This window comes from Balaenoptera ricei, chromosome X, assembly GCF_028023285.1.
Source record: "Balaenoptera ricei isolate mBalRic1 chromosome X, mBalRic1.hap2, whole genome shotgun sequence".
Taxonomy (NCBI): Eukaryota; Metazoa; Chordata; class Mammalia; order Artiodactyla; family Balaenopteridae; genus Balaenoptera; species Balaenoptera ricei.
In genome coordinates, this window is record NC_082660.1 from 65,778,023 (window position 1) to 65,795,482 (window position 17,460).

The 17,460-nt window shown below is 37.6% G+C and overlaps 1 protein-coding gene across 1 annotated transcript; it reads right to left on the bottom strand.

The window, feature by feature from the left end:
- Positions 1 to 16,046: 16,046 nt before the first annotated feature.
- On the bottom strand, positions 16,047 to 16,737 carry LOC132357811 (polyadenylate-binding protein 1-like 2). The gene has a single exon (XM_059911586.1). It carries the CDS (start codon positions 16,720 to 16,722, stop codon positions 16,120 to 16,122), a length of 603 nt encoding a protein of 200 aa, XP_059767569.1. The 5' UTR covers positions 16,723 to 16,737; the 3' UTR covers positions 16,047 to 16,119.
- Positions 16,738 to 17,460: the final 723 nt, after the last annotated feature.

Below are 17,460 nucleotides of genomic sequence, written 5' to 3' on the forward strand. Positions count from 1 at the left end.
TCTTTGACCTGAGTCTCTTGTAGGTAGCATGTTGAAGGGTCTTGTTTATGATTTTTAAGATATAAATCTGTGAGTGTTATGCATGATGAAAAATTTAATGATAGTCTTATGGGGGTTTCCTTTCACACAAGTTGTTTTTCTCTTGCTGATTTTAAGATATTATCCTTGTCTTTAACTTTTTGTCTTGGTGTGTGTCTCTTTGGATTTATCTTATTTGAAATCTCTGGAATTTCTGGATGTGGATGTTTGTTTGTTTCCCAATGATAGGGAAGTTTTCAGCCATTATTTCTTTGAATAATCTTTCTTCCCCTTTATCCCTCTCTTTCCCTTCTGGGATCCCTATAATGTATATATTGGTCCTCTTGATAGCTTCCCATAAGTCCCTTAAGCTATCTTCACTATTATTTTTCATTATTTTTTTCTTTTTGTTCCTCTGATTGGATGAATTCCACTGCCCTGTCTTTGAATTCACTTTCTTCCACTGCCCTGTCTTTGAATTAACTTTCTTCCACTTGATCTAGTCTGGTGTTCAACCTTGGTGAGTGGAAGTCCATGCTGCTGAGCCCATGCATAACCTCCATCCTTGCCAGCATGGACATTTTGTTCATGAATCCATCAGGAAATGATAAGGGTAGCTGGAGAAAAACTGACTGGTATCCACAGAATGGGTCTTCCTATCCACTTGATTATTAAAATCCTTCTTTGTTGAGGTCATCCTTTGGTGAGCATTCACATGGGACACAAATATTTTCAGAGTTTTTGCACATTTCATGAAGTCTAGCCACATACTTTTCCCCTAGACTTCCTTGTCACCAATTTTCTCATTGTGTTCCTTCTGACACTTGACCATCCAGCCATACCATTTGCCATAGCCCATGAATAGGTATAGACTCGGACCTTTAACCTTGTCTTCTTTGAAGCAAAATAAACAAGTAGGCACATGGCTTGAAGTTTTTTTCTACTGAAAGAATTTCTCTTCACCACTTTTCTTCAAGGATATCCCAGATATGGACTGTAGTTCTGCAGCTCTCCACTTTTAGATGGTGTCTGCATAACATATAGAGCCATTTGTAATACAGGCTTGAGTTTTATCTTCTTCAGTCAGTTGATCACAAGGAACTACTCACGAGGCCATAGATGTGAGCTGAGAGAAAGAAGGTAATGTAGAATGAATGAAGGCAATGGACATTTGAGCTACATCTTCATATGACTTACTTGTGCTTTCAAGTACTTCTCAATTCTGATCTCATATACACCACTTCCATTTGATGATGAAGTACTGCTGTGCACACTCAACTTTATGGCTTGGTGGATCAGACAACACCAAGTCACAATGGAAAGCTCAGGTGATATAGCAACTTAATGGCTTATAATGAATTGTTCAATCTCTAATAAGATCCAGCAGAAAGCTAAAAGCTCTTTCTCAAACTGAGAGTTGTTATCTGTAGAAGATGACAGAGCTTTGCTCCAACATCTTAACAGTATGTGATATGAATAACTTTTAGAGGCCTGCCAAAGGTTCCAAACAACATCCCTATCTACCACTGATACTTCAAGCACCATGAGATCTGTTGGATCATTTAGCTCAAGTGGCAGAGTAATTTGCATGGCAGCTTGGTCCTGCTGCAGAGCCTTCTCCTTTTCTGGGTCTCACTGAAAACTAGCAGCTTTATAGGTCACTCAGTAAAAAGACAAGAGTAGCACACCCAAATGAGGAATATGTTTCCTCTGAAATGTAGAGTCCAACTAGGCATTATTCCTCTGTTTTTAAAATAGGAGGTGTTAGATGTAACTTATCCTTTACCTTACAAGGGATATCTCAATATGCCCCACACCACTGGACACCTAGAAACTTTGCTGAGATGGAAGGCTCCTGAGTTTTTGCTGTATTTATTTTACACTCTCTAACATGCAAAAGTCTTACCAGTAAGTCTATAGTAGCTCCTACTTCTTGCTCATTAGGTCCAATCAGCATAATATCATCAATGCAATGGACCAGTGTGATATCTTCTAAAAGAGAAAGGCTATCAAAGTCCATGCAGACTAAACTATGACATAAGGCTAAAGAGTTGATATATTCTGAAGTAGAACAATTAAGGTGTATTGCTGGCCTTGTCAGGTGAAAGCAAACTTCTTCTGGTAGTCTTTACTAGCAGCTATTGAGAAAAAATCATTTGCCATATTATTAGCTTTAGACCAGTTACCAGGGGATGTGTCAATTTACTCAAACAATGAAACCACATCTGAAACAGCAGCTTCAATTGGAGTCACCACCTAGTTAAGTTTATGTTAATCCACTGTCATTCACTAAGATCCCTATGTTTTCTGCACAGGCCAAATAGTCAAATTGAATGGGAATATGATGGAAATCACTGTTCCTACATTTTTCAAATCCTTGATGGTGTATTATTCTCTAAAATCCTTCCAGGAATGTGATGTCGATTTTCAGTTTAATATTTTCCTAAGTAGTGGCTTGAATTTGGCCTTTCCTTACCATGAAAGTCCTCATTCTGCAGGTAAGGGGACCAATGTGGAGATTCTACCAGTTCCTGAGTATGTCTATTCTACTTATGCATTCCAGAACTGGAGAAATAACTCCAAGATAGTTTTGGATGCCCACTAGGTCCACTGTGAAAAGTATCTGAGCTTAAAGCTCCATTGATCACCTTACCTCCATAATCCCCTATTCTGACTGGTGGAACAGTGACATTTTGGGTCTCTTGAAATGTCAATGTACCGTAATAATCAGAAAATCAAATTATTTTTCCCCAATGTATAGCCACCATGGTAAAAAGCTATAGGTCTTTTTGGGGAAGGCTTGGAGAAAGATTAACAGTACAAAATTTTGGCAAAGTAGCTGGGTCCTTCCTTAAGGGGCCTGGCTTCCCCTTAATTCAAGGGATTCTGAATCTGTAAACCGATTTGTCTGGAAATTGATTGAGGAGTTTTGACTCTCATTTTTGTGATTCACTTTAGACTTCTGTTAACTTGACCTAGAGCTCTTCCATTTATGCAAATCAAGTAAGAATTTAGAAGTATGCTCATCTGTTTCTCTTCTGTGGACACCATCATCAACTAGCCAGTGCCATAGGTCTTTGTGCGTCATGATATTCTGATTACTGTTTTGGCTCCAGTGTCCTTTACACTAACCATACCTACCTTGTATTTAGCAACTAAGTGCTACCACATGGACCTGCTATCCTGATATCTCATTTATCCTCATTGCATTTAAGGATTCCAGTTCAATCATAACTGTTCAAGCTGCAATTTCTGACCTGGAGAGAAGAGTCACCACAGAGCTTTTCAAGGATACTGGAATTCCCCTGGCAAATTTATTTATCAGTCCTCCATCTGTACTCACCAAGGGTGAGTGAGCAGGTCTTACATAATCAATCCACTCTAACATTCCAATCTTCCTAAGCCCTTTGATACCTTTCTCTATAATATTCCAAGGCAGTTCTGGCATTTCAAGTTTATTTAATATAGGCACATTTGGGACCATGGTTTATCCTACCAACCAAACATACTACTAGAGACTTTTCTAGTCTCTTAAGTGAAACACCTAATTCAGTGTTTTACTTAAAGGGCCATATCAATAAATGCTTCCTTATATAACTTTATATTCCTTCCACTATAATCCCACAACATTAAAATCCATTTCAAATCTTATTCCTTGGATTTCTGTCTGTAATAACTGGAAAAATCATGTAGTTCTTTTGGTATGTAGTGCAGGTCCTCATAGGTCACACTTCGTATCTCACTCTTTGGAGCCTGCTGGGACTTGAAACTAGTTATAGGTCTCAAAATAAAGAGGAGTGGCAGGTATAGGTACTGAGGAGAATAATCTGTACTTTGCAAAGTAACTACCTTAGAAGAAACCATTACAAGATTTTCAGGTAAAAGAAAGCCAACTTCCTTAAGCAAAGGTGAAATGGCGGTTTCTACTGGCAAAAAAGAGCCCGTAGAATTTAATGTCTCCAATATCACCAAGAAGTACCCATACATTCCTGTTCCATTTCCTTCCTAATCAATGCATCATCTTAACAGAAGACACCATGAGAAGTTGTGATTTCAATTTATATTGTAATTCAGTCACTCCCAGAATGAGACTCTGGGTTTGGTTAAATCTTGACTGTGGATACAGGGGATAAGGGTTTCTGACAGGGTATATACAAAATCTTTTAGGCCATTTATGCAAAGTTTGAGCAGGGAATTTGAAGCCCTTGTTCATCCTTTTATTTCCCCACTTTCTCCAGTACAGTTAGGAGCAAAAAGTCAGCCTCATTATATTTCTTGGTTTGGCAATGTTTTAAACTAATAAATATGTGGTTACTCAGACATCACCGTCTATAGGTATTTTATTCAGAGTATCTAGTGGCAATATTTTGCACATCTCTATGGCCACATCATGCCTTGGGTTACAAGTAGCCTCTTTACTGGAAGGAGAGTCATTAATAACTTTGAATCTAATCAGATTAGAGAATCAATTCCAGAAAATCCAGAACCAATTCAGAAAACATATCTTTAACATTCTGTTCCTCTAGAACTACTTCAGTAGTAAAATATATATCAGCCAGCAATAACCAGGAAAAAAGAAGCAATAAGAGATATATTAATAAATGTATAGTAAATAATTGGCTTACACGACTGTAGAGTTGGCTAGGCAAGTCCAAAATCCACAGAGCATGCCATTAGAAAGGCAAACTGGACATCTCAGGTATAAGGTAAAGATGCTACCCACAGATGGAATTTCTTCTTCAGGGAACTTTCAGCTCTGCTCTTAAGGCCTTTCAACTCATTGAATCACATCAACTCAGACCATCTAGGATACTTTCCCTTACTTAAAATCAACTGATATTGACCTTAATCACAATGACAAAATATCTTCATGGCAACACCTAGATTATTATTGATTAAATAACTTGTTACTGTCACCTAGCAAACTTGACACATAATACTGACCATTCCAGATCTCCACTTAGGCACATCATATTTAAAGTATTGAAAAGAGAAAAACAAAGAAAAAATACTGGAATCAGGAAAAGAAAAATTACTTGTTACCTACAAGGGAAACCCAACAAGATGAGACCTGACTTATTAGAAACAATGAAAGTCAGAAGACAGTGGGATGATATATTCAAAGTGCTGAAAGAAAAAAAAGAAAACTTAGTAAACCAATAATCAGATATCCAGAAAAAACTGTCTTTCAAAAACTCTAGTATGAACAACTATACAGCAAGGAACTAGACAACCTAGAAGAAAATGGAAAAATTCTTAAAAGCACACAACGTACCAAGACTGAATCAGAAAGAAATAGAAAACCTGAATAGATGAATTACTAGTACAGAGATTGAATCAGTAATCAAAAATCTTCCAATGAAGAACCAGAAGCTCAGGACCAGATGACTTCACTGGTGAATTTTGCAAAACATTTAAAGAAGATTTAACAACAATTCTTCTCAAACTCTTTCAAAAATTGAGAAAGAGGGAACACTCCCAAAATAATTTTATGAGGCCAGCATTATTCTGCTACCAAAATCAGAAAAAGACACTACTAGAAAAAAACTACAGGCCAATATCCCTGATGAATATAGATGCAAAATGTCTCAATAAAATACTAGTAAACCAAATTTAGCAGTACATTAAGAGGATCACTCACCATGATCAAGTGGGATTTATCCCTGGGATGCAAGAATAGTTGATGTCACTCAATGTTAATACATTTTGTTGTAATGAAGATGAGAAATAAAGGAAATTGCTGACTAAATAAAAAAAAGAAAAGAATGGTTGAACATATATAAATCAATCAATGTGATACATCACATTAATAGAATGAAAGAAAAGAATCATATAATCATCTCAATAGACAAAAAGCATTTGACAAAATTCAACATCCATTCATGATAAAAACTCTTGAAAATTAAGCATAGGAGGAATATATCTCAACATAATAAAGGCTATTTATGAGAAGCCCACAGCTAATACTATATACTCAATGGTGAAAGGTTGAAAGCTGTTCCTCTAAGATCAGGAGCAAGACAAGTGTGCCCACTCTCACCACTCCTATTCAACATAGTACTGGAAATCTTAGCTAGAGCAAACAAGCAAGAAAAACATAAGTGTATCAGAATGGGAAAGAAAGAAGTAAAATTGTCTGTATTTGCAGATAACATGCTTATATATATAGAAAATCCTAAATACTCAGCCAAAAGAAAAGTTGCAAGATACAAAATTAACCTACAAAAATCAGTAGAATTTATTTACTCTAAGAACAATTTTTTTTTAAATAAAGAACTTGATCCCATTTACAATAGCATCAAAAAATAAAATACTTAGGAATAAATTTAACTAAGGAGGTGAAAGATCTCTACTCTGAAAACTCCAAGACACTGAAAGAAATTGAAGAAGACACAAATAAATGGAAAGGAATTCCATGTTCATGGATTGGAAGAATTAATATTGTTAAAATGTCAATACTACCAAAAACCAGCCATAGATTCAATGCAATTCTTATCAAGATTCCAAAGGTATTTTTTACAGACGTAGGAAAAAGCACTACTGAAATTTGTGTGGAACTGCAAAAGACCCTGAATAACCAAAAAAAATCTTGAGAAATAAGAACAAAGCAAGAGGCATCACACTTCAAAACTGGCATAAAAACAGACACATACACCAATGGAACAGATTTGAGAGTCCAGAAATAAACCCAAAAATATATGGTCAACTAATAATTTGACAAAGGAACCAAGAATACTCAATGGAGAAAGACAGTCTTTTCAATCAATGGTGCTGGGATAATTGGATATTCACATGCAAAAAAATAAAACCAGACCCATAACTTACATCACTTACAAAAATTAACTCAAAATTGTTTAAAGACTCAAATGTAAGAACTGAAAACATGAAACTCCTGGAAGGAAACATAGGAAAAAAGCTCCTTGACATGGGTCTTAGTAATGAGTTTTTGGATATGATACCCAAACCACAAGCAACACAATTAAAAAAAAGAAGTGCGACTACATCAAACTAGAAAGCTTCTGTACAACAAAAGAAATAATCAACAAAGTGCAAAGACATCTTACAAAATGGGGAAAAAAATGCAAACCATATATCTGAAAAGAAGTCAATGTCCAAAATACACAAAGAACTCATACAAACTCTATAGCAAAAAAAATTGTCTAATTTAAAAATGGGCAGAAGACCTTAATAGACATTTTTCCAAACAAGACATAGAAATGGCCAACAAGTGGATGAAAATATGCTCAACATCACTAGTCATTAGGGAAATGCAAATCAAAACCACAATAAGATATCACCTCACATCTGTTAGAATGGCCATCATTACAAAGAAAAGAGATAACAAATGCTGGCATAGATGTGGAGAAAAGAGAACACTTTGCACTGTTGGTGTGATTGTAAATTGGTACAACCACTATGGCAAACAATATGGAGGATACTTTAAAAATTAAAAATAGAATTACCATATAATACTGCAGTTCCACTTCTGGGAATATGTTCAAAGGAAACAAAATCACTAACTCGAAAAGATATTCTCAGTTTCATGTTCAGAGCAGCATTATTTACAATAGTGAAGACATGAAAGCAACCTAAATGTCCATCGATGGATGAATGGATAAAGAAATTTTGGTGTATATATATACAATGGAACATAATTCATCCATAAAAATGAGGAAATCTTACCATTTGTGATGACATTGGTGGACCTTGAAGGCATTATGCTAAGAGAAAGACAAATACGATATGATTTTACTTATATGTGGAATCTAAAACAAAACAAAAGAAAACAAAACAAAACTCAAAGGAAAAGAAATCAGACTGTGGTTACCAGAGGAGTGGGGAGCGATAGGGGAGATTGGAGGAACTTGGTCAAAAGATACAAACTTCCAGTTATACGATAAATAAATACTAGTTATGTAATATACAACATGATGACTATAGCTAACACTGACGTATGATATATAGGAAAGTTGTTAAAAGAATAAGTCCTATCAGTTCTGATCACAAGGTGAAAAAAACTTTATTTTCTCTTTCTTCTTTCTTTTTTTTATTGTATCTATATGAGAAGATGGATGTTAGCTGAACCAATTTTAGTAATCACTTCACAATATATGTAAATCAAATTCTCATGCTATATGCCTTAAACTTATACAGTGATTCATGTCAATTATTTCTCAATAAAATTGGAAAAATGTAGGTGAAACAAAGACCTTCCAAAGTAAACAAAAACAGAATTTATTACTAGCATACAATCCATGCAAGGAATAATGAAGTTTTTCAAGCTGAAAGGAAGTGATACCAGACAGCAATTCAAATACATATGAAAAAACGAGAACACAAGTAAAGGTAATTATTTAATTATAAAATGTAGTATAAATGTATATTTTATCTCCTTTTTTCTCTTAATTGATTTAAAAAGTAAATTTTTATAGTACAATGTGGATATAATTGTATTGTAGGTTCTATAACATAGAAATGTAATATAGTTGACAGTAGCAGCACAAAAAAGGCAGTATAGCTGTATAGCTGAAAGTATAGCTGTATTGGAAGTGACACCAGATGGTAACTTAAATCCACAGACAGAAAGAAAGAGAACCCAAAATGCTAAAAAAGAAAGTCAATATAATAAACTCAATAAATTTATACTTGTTCTCTTTTCTTCTCTCACGTTCTTCAAAAGACATAGAACTATATAAACTAATAATTATAATGATGTAATATTGGGTTTTTAACATAAATGGATGTAATATGTATAGGAATAATAGCACCAAAGAAGGAAAAGGGAATAAAGTTACATGGGAGTAACATTTCTATATCTCATAGGAATTGTTAGCATTAATCTGAAGACCTTTCTGGTAAGATATATATGGTAAGCCCCAGAGCAAACAATAAGAAAATTACTAAAAAATACAGCAAAAAAAAAATCATTAAGTGAATTAAAATGTTACACTAGAAAATACTCACATAATACAAAAGACAGCAGTAAAGGATGGATAAAGGAACAAAAAAAAGACATGAAATACATTGAAAAAAAGTAAAATGGCAGATGTGAATCCACCTCTATCAATAATAATATTAAACATGAATGGATTGAACAATCCAATCAAAAGGCAGAGACTGTCAGACTGGATGAAAAAGCTAGATACATTCTCTACTGGACTAACACTTTAGGTTCAAGGATCCAAATAGGTTTAAAGAAAGCATAAGAGGGGTGAAGTGGCTACACTAATATTGTACAAAATAGACTTTAAATTTAAAAAGTTGCTATCGATAAAGAGGGATGCTAAGGTAGTGATGATGTTTGTTAAATGATAAAAGTTTTAATCCCTCAGGAAAAAAATAAAAATTATAAACATATATGTAACTAATGACAGAGCCCTAAAGTAAATGAAGCAAAAAGTAACAGAAATAGAGAAATACACAATTTAACAATAACAGTGGGCGTCTTCAATGAATCATTTTCAATAATGGATAGAACTACCCGGCAGAGATTAATATTAAAATAGAAAACTTGAACATTATAAACCAACTAGATCTAACAGACTCCTGGAGAACACTCCACCAAACAATAGCAACATAAGTGTCCATCAACAGGTGAACAGGCAAAGAAAGATGTGATATACACAATGGAATACCACTCAGCCATAAAAAGAATATATTTTTGCTCTTTGCAACAAAATGAATAGACTTGGAGGGTATTATGCTAAGTGAAATAAGTCAGACAGCGAAAAACAAATACTGTATGCTATCACTTATATGTTGAATGTAAAACTCAAACAAACGTGAATATAACAAAAAAGAAACAGACTCACAGATATAGATCAACTAGTGGTTACCAGGGGGGAGAGAGAAGGGAGAGGGGCAAGATATGGGTAAAGAATTAAGAGGTACAAACTACTATGTACAAAATAAATAAGCTAAAAAGATATATTATACAACACAGAGAATATAGCCAATATTTTAAAATAACTATAAATGGAATATAACTTTAAAAAATTGTGAACTACTATGCTGTACACCTGAAACTTATATAATATGGTACATTAACTATATCTCAATAAAAGAAAACAAATGATATGAAAACCTAAAAAAAGTAATGAATTATTGGTGCATGCTACAGCATAGATGGATCTTGAAAATATGCAAAGTTTAAAAAGCCAGTAACAAAAGACCACATATTGTATAAGCCCCTTCATATAGATGTTCATCACTGGCAGACCTATAGAGATCAAAAATATATTAGTAGTTGCATAGGGCTGAGTGGGTGGGGTAGAAATGAAGAGTGACTTCTAATGGATATACAGTTCATTTATGGGGTGATGAAATATTTTAAAATTGAGGAGATGATTGCACAACTCTGTGAATATACTAAAAAACATTTAATTGTATACTTTAAATAGATGAACTTATGGTATTCAAATTATATTTTTAAAAGCTGTTGTAAAAAGCTAATGCGAGCAGAGATTGCCTTCATCTGGAAAATTGTCTTTGTGTGTACTTTTAATACATCTTTGGGTCCTCAGTGTCCTCCTCATTCCTAATCATTCAGTTATGTTCATGACTTCAGTGACTCATAGTACAAGACCATTGTAATACTGATGTGTTTCAAGTAATTGAACAGGATAGAATTATGACTCTAGTAAATAACAAATCCAAACTGGGAGTCATCATGAAGACTTCCTAGAGGAGGAGAAATCTAAGTTTTGTTCAGAATGATAAGTAGGAATTATCTAGGCAAACTGTAGCTGCAAATAGGCAAAGGTTCAGAGGAGAAAGAGCTTAGGGCTTTGCAAGAACTGTAGGTGACTTGGCAACAATGGCATGTGGAACTGTGGGTCTGGAATGGACTATAGGATTGGAAATAAGGCTGGAAAGGTAATCAAGTGCTCAATAAGGAAAGGTCCTGGATTCCATGCCATAAACTGTCTTCTGCATACTGAAGGTAAAAAAATTTCACTGAAAATTTTTAAGAATTGTTATTTCATGAAAAGATACAAAGTTTTAGATGTTTTTTCTAGTTTCAGTGTACAGAATGAATTAGGAGTGATCAAGACCATGGACAGAATTCAGTTAGAACATACTGTAATATTCTGAGTGAGAGATGGTGGAGGCCTGAACTAGAAACATAGAAGTGGGAATGGAGAGAAGGGGGGACATTCTCATGATATTATGGAGGTAAAACCAACAAGATTGCGTGCTTAACTTATGTGAGGATTGATAGAAAATAATACCTACTTCTGCAAGAATTTAAGAACATAATATATGTAATTGTTCTACATGTGGGTGCTCAAAAAAATCTTAGTTTATATTTTAATTCTGTTTATACCATGGTATTTTATACACTCTGTTCTTAATTACAGGGATAATATTTCTTGTAATAATATAACATTTTTTCCATTTAACCTGAAATTGTTCTTATTACATATCTTAAGAGAATCTTCACTATATTTATAGTTAGTTGGATTCCTACAGTGATAGTTGTTAAGTGACTTTTTCCATACATTACTACATTACAACTCTGGCAATGGTTTTCCCTGGTAGTTATTTAGCTCTCTCTCCCTCTCTCTTTTTCCCCTCTCCTCTCTTCTCTCCTCTGCCCCTTGCCCACCTCATTGCTTTCAGCTTATTTTCTCAGCAACAATGAGAGATTTTATATTGATTAGATCAAAGCAGAAGCCAGATCCCTCCTTGTACTGAACATGGACTATCAATAGATATACATTCCAGTGCACTGGGTGGGGGGGTATTTCTGAACCCCTTATATAATGGGATATGCAAATATAAAAAATTCTAAAATATCATTTTTATGAACAAATAGCAGCAATCCATATCCTGTAAGCATAAATCCTAAAAGCAAGGGTTTCTTTGTCCCTCAGTCCTTGCCAAATTTTCAAAGCTACCTTGATCTAGAAGGAGAGTCTGTATGTTAGAATTAAATAGCATAAGTAAGCTTATTTCTTCTACCAAGGCAGGGACTTTCTTTCCTTGCCTTTATAAAGCGTGCAAAAAATGTCTTAATTCTAAATTATTCCTTAAATACGATTCTGTTTCTTCCTTTAAAATCAACATTTCTGAACCTTGTCTTCATTTTTAAGTCTTAACTCACAGCCTGTGCTAAGCAAAGGAATACCAAATGCCTTTTCCTGGGGAGGAAAAACGATTCAAGTGTAAAATTAGTCACCATAGAGTTGGACTTAATGGGGAAAACATAGGAACTACTTCAATATCCAAAATGAGGACACTTTTAAAAATATTCCAGTTCTGTATATGGAACTTTCTCCAGGATAGATCACAAGCTAGGCCACAAAACAAATCTCAAAAATAATCAGGGAAATGCAAAACCATAATGAGATATCACCTCACACCTGTCAGAATGTCTACAGTCAAATAGACAAGAAATAACAAGTGTTGGCAAGGATATGGATAAAAGAGAACCTTCATGCACTGCTGGTGGGAATATAAATTGGTGTAGCTACAATGGAAAACAGTATGGAGGTTCCTGAAAAATTTAGAGACAGAACTACCATATGATCCAGCAATTCTATCCCTGGGCATTTATCCAAAGAAAACAATTCAAAAAGATATGTGTACCCCAATGTTCATAGCAGCATTATTTACAGTATATCTACAGTAGCCAAGATATGGTAGCAACCTACGTGTCCATCAACAGATGATTGGCTAAAGATGTGGTATATATATATATATATATATATATATATATATATATATATATATATATATGATGGAATATTACTAGGCCATGAAAAAGAATGAAAATTTGCCATTTTCAACAACATAGATGGACCTAGAGGGCATTATCCTCAGTGATATGTCAGACAAAGATAAATACTATATGTTTTTGTTTATATGTGAGTCTAAAAAATAACACAAATGAATAAATATCACAACATAGAAACAACCTCACAGATACAGATGACGAACTAGTGGTTACCAGAGGGAACAGGGTAGGGGAGGAGCAAAATAGGTGAAGGGGATTGAGAGGTGCAAACTACTAAGTATAAAATAAATAAGTTACAAGGTTGTAATGTACAACACAGCAAATATAGTCAGTATTTTATAACTTTCTATGGTGCATAATCTATAAAAATATCAAGCTACTACGTACTATGTACTATGCTATATACCTGAAACTAATATAATGTTGCAAGTCAACTATACTTCAGAAAAATTTCCAGTCCTATAAAATGATGGTGAATTGTAGAATAAAACTGAAGAGCCATAGATGTCTTAGGTATCTTCACAATATACTGAAAAGCAAATTATGTGATAAAATATGTCCATAATTGTTTAAAAAAATGCTTATGGGTGGATTGTGAAAGCTTGTAAATATATAGAAAATAATATGTCTGAAGTGGTTCTTATGTATATTTTAATGTATTTGATCTCATTTTTAAATGCACTTTTAACTGAAGTAATAAAAAATGTACAAACCATTTCAATTTCCCAAAACTTAAAAAAAAATACTTTGGCCAAATTAAGGGGTATGTGCACTACCAGTTGATATAGCCTTTAAGGGAGAAACATGTGGCAAAAGACCAAGAAAAATATTTGACATGTCCATATATATCAAACCACAATTCCAATAGTAAGGAATAGAAGACAATAAAATATTCCAAGACATTCAGGTACACAGGTGTTCATCATAGAATTGATCTTACAAGTAAAAGTTCAGAACTATTTTAAACATAGCCCAAAGAAGCTTGGTTGTAGAAATTACAGCTCATCCCTGTGATGGCTTATTATGTAACAACAGAGCTAAAGGAGAATATTTAATTATTTAGAAATATGATCCCAGAGAACTATTATAGTGAAAATACACTTCAATGAAACAATGCATATTTTATTATAAATATAAAGGTATGTAGATATTTACTAAAAGTGTATTTTGTCAAGTACTGGTATTAGGAGTGATAATTCTTTTGCTATATTAACAGTTACAAATATTTTCTATTATAATCATGTACAGACTGTATAAAATGTTTAAAATAAATAAAAACAAGAAAGCTCCTGATAAAATACTGAGAAAATGCAGAGACGATTGCAATACCAAGTACAGAAAATTATACACGTAATCCAGGTCCCCTTACAATATTGGTGCACCTTACAAATGTAAACGGATACTATCTTTATAGATGGCCATTTATTAATGCACTTCGCCACCAAACTGCCCATATCCTTTGATACTTAAATTTTCCTATCTGCAATATTTGTTTAGAAAATGATCTGGAAAGTCAGCTAGATTTGTGCACTATGATGCACTTGACAGCTCTGTTTGTATAAAGAAAAATGAGCACCAACCTACATGTTCAACAATGAGGAAGTAGTTAAAATACATATACACACAAACACAGAGATATAGACATGGATAAGTTGTCTGCTTTGTAATTTTTTCCTTCAATGAAGCTGAATTATTATTCTGAAAATGGGAAAAAGGGCAGGAAGTGTACACATATATATCCACCTATTAAGTCATCAATTCAATGAAATATTAACAGCCAGTGAAAATATTTTTAAATTATCTTTAATGACATGAAATGAAGTTCAAGAGTATGTGTGTGTATAAATATACACACACACATTTATGTGTGAAAAAGCAGGTATAAAAACAATATGTACATTATTATATACATACATGACATATGAATCAGAAAAATACTAGAGAGGTACAACCAAAAATGTTTCAGGTAGTTCTTAGAAAATATTAGACAGGTACAGATGAAAATGATTCAGGGAGGTGTGGGTGGTCATTAGGATTGATTACAGGTGACATTAATTTCCTTCTGTTAACTTGTCCGCTTTGTGATTTGTTTCCTGCAATGAAGCTGAATTATTTTTCTGAGAATGGGGAAAAGGGCAGGAAGTGGGCACAGGGGAAGGAGGTGAAAAACAGTATTTAAATTCAGCAAAACAACCAAGGACAGTGAAATACCATTTGCAGCCCATCAAGCTGGCCAAGACACACACACACATACACACACACACACACACACACACACACACACACACACACATCAATTACAGTGACCAGGAGACTATGCAGGGGAAATGGGCATACTCTTTTTACTAGCTGAGCTGGCTGGCATGAATGCAAATCGGTACAATGCTTATGAAGGGGCCATTTGGCAACACACAGGAAAAGTCTTTAAAATGTCCATATGTGGATCCTGCAAGTCCACAATTAAGATCATCAGGTATGCTAGCGAAGATTTGGCTTGACAAGGGAGAATTCACTCATTGGAGTATACACAGTGCTGGGTTTAAACACAGGGAAAGAACTAGGCACCACCTGAATGTCCAACAATGCAGGAATGACTACAGAAATGTTAGGGTCCATCGATACACTCTGCAGGCACTGAAGATGACGTTTCTGAAGCCTGTTGAATAACATGGAAAGAAGTTCAATGGGTTGATTTTTGTTTGGTTTTAGTTTTTGAAAAAGCAGATTAAGAAACACCACATACATGAACCATTCTATAACAGTGTGTTAAAAGGGAAGGTGGGGTGGAGGTGAGGAAGGGAGGGAGAGAGAAGGAGAGGAGAGAGCCTGGAAAACAGCACACGGAAACGGTAAAAGTGGTTGTCTCCGGGTAGTAGGGTCATGGGGAGCAATTACTCTCTTGGGTTTCCCTCATCTGATTTCCTTCTCCTTCCTGATGTTTCTACCATGAAATTGTATCACCTGTGCAATAAACAAAGAGAGAAAGTGCTTTTTAAACCAAACCACAAGGAGAAGACAGCCTTTAACCTGTCAAGTGGCACAGATTAGCAAGATTATTCACAACACCCAAGGTGGGTGTTGGGGGAAGGGAGGGGAAGGGAGGAGAAGGGAGGGGAGAGGAGGGGTAGGGACGAGAGGGGAGGGGAGAGAAAGTCAGAGAGAGACAGAGTGAGAGGGACTGAGACAGACGGAGGGAGGGAGAGATGGAGGGAAGAAAGTGGGGGGGGGGCGGCTGTGAGAGAGAGAGACCTGCGCTCCCAATACAATACACTGCTGGTGGGTTAGGGGGGCAAAGGGTGGGGTTGTAAACCGGGTGGGAGCCAAGGTTTGGCTCTGCTGGCTGGCTCGCTCCTGGGATGTCTTCATCGCAAGGTGGCCTCCTCGTCGGTGTCTTCCTCGAAATCCTTGACGTCAGCACTGGTGGACTGCCTGGCCCAGGCTCCCCTTTCGGCCTCTCGTTCCTTATGCGACTTGAATCTCCCAACGAAAATTTTGCGGTAGTTCAGGAACATGCCATTCATTGCATCGATGGCCCGCTCGGCGGACTCCTGCTTCTGGAAGTGCACGAACCCGTAGCCCTTGGGCCCCTTTTCGTCGCAGGCCACTTTGCAGGAGAGGATGTTGCCGAACGCCGAGAAGATGTTGTACAGCGCCTTGTTGTCGATGGTTTTGCCCAGGTTCTTGATGAAGACGTTGCCCACCCCGCTCTTGCGGAGCGAGGGGTCCCGCTGGGACCACATGATGCGCACTGGCCTGCCCTTGATGACATCAAAGTTCAGGGTCTCCAGGGCCCGCTTGGCGTCCACCGGTTGCTGGTAGTTGACATACGCATAGCCCAACGAGCGGCGGGTGATCTTGTCCCTGCAAATGCGGATGGAGAGGATGGGCCCGGCCGGGCTGAACTTCTCGTACAGCATTGCCTCCGTCACCTCAGGGTGCAGGTCGCCCACGTACAGCGAAGCCATAGGAAAGTCCGGATTCCCCCCGGAGCCCCCGCCCGTCTCCGCATCAGCATCCGCGGCGGCCGCCGCCGCCGCCGCTACCGCCGCCGCCACCTCCGCATCTGCATCCGCATCCGCATCCGCCTCCGCCTCCCCCAAGGGGGGCGTCGCAGCCTCTGCCGCGGCGGCGGCTTCGGCCGCACTGGCCTCCACCACGGCCACTGCCGCTGCCGCCAGGGAGGCCTCCGCCTCCTCCCCCGCTAGGGCTGCCGCTGCCTCCCCCAGGGTGGCCTCCGCCACTGCCTCCTCTACTGAGGCCTCGGCCTCCAACTCAGCCTCCACCTCTGCTTCCGCCTCCGCCACGGAGGCCTCCGCCACCGCTTCTGCCACGGTCGCCGCCGCAGCCTCCGCCGCCGCCGCAGCCGCCGCCGCCACCGCCGCCGCCACTGTCGCCGCTGTCGCCACGGTCGCCGGTGCCCCCGGGCCGCTGCCGCGACCTCCCTTCCCGCGAGCTGGGGGGCGGAGAGGCGGGAGAGGGCAGGAGGGCGGGTGGGCGCCGGAACCCGGGCCGGGGGCGCGAGCGCGAGCTGGGGCGGGGGACCCCGGGCCAGCCGATCTGGCGAGTCCCAGTCACCTGGTATGGCGAGTGCTGCCAGGAGCGCACCGGTGCGAGTCGCAGCAGCCTGCAGCCCACTGCTGCTGCCGCCGCCGCTCGGTCGTGGGCTAGCGTGCGGGGCGCGGGCGGGCGGCGTGTGGTGGGGG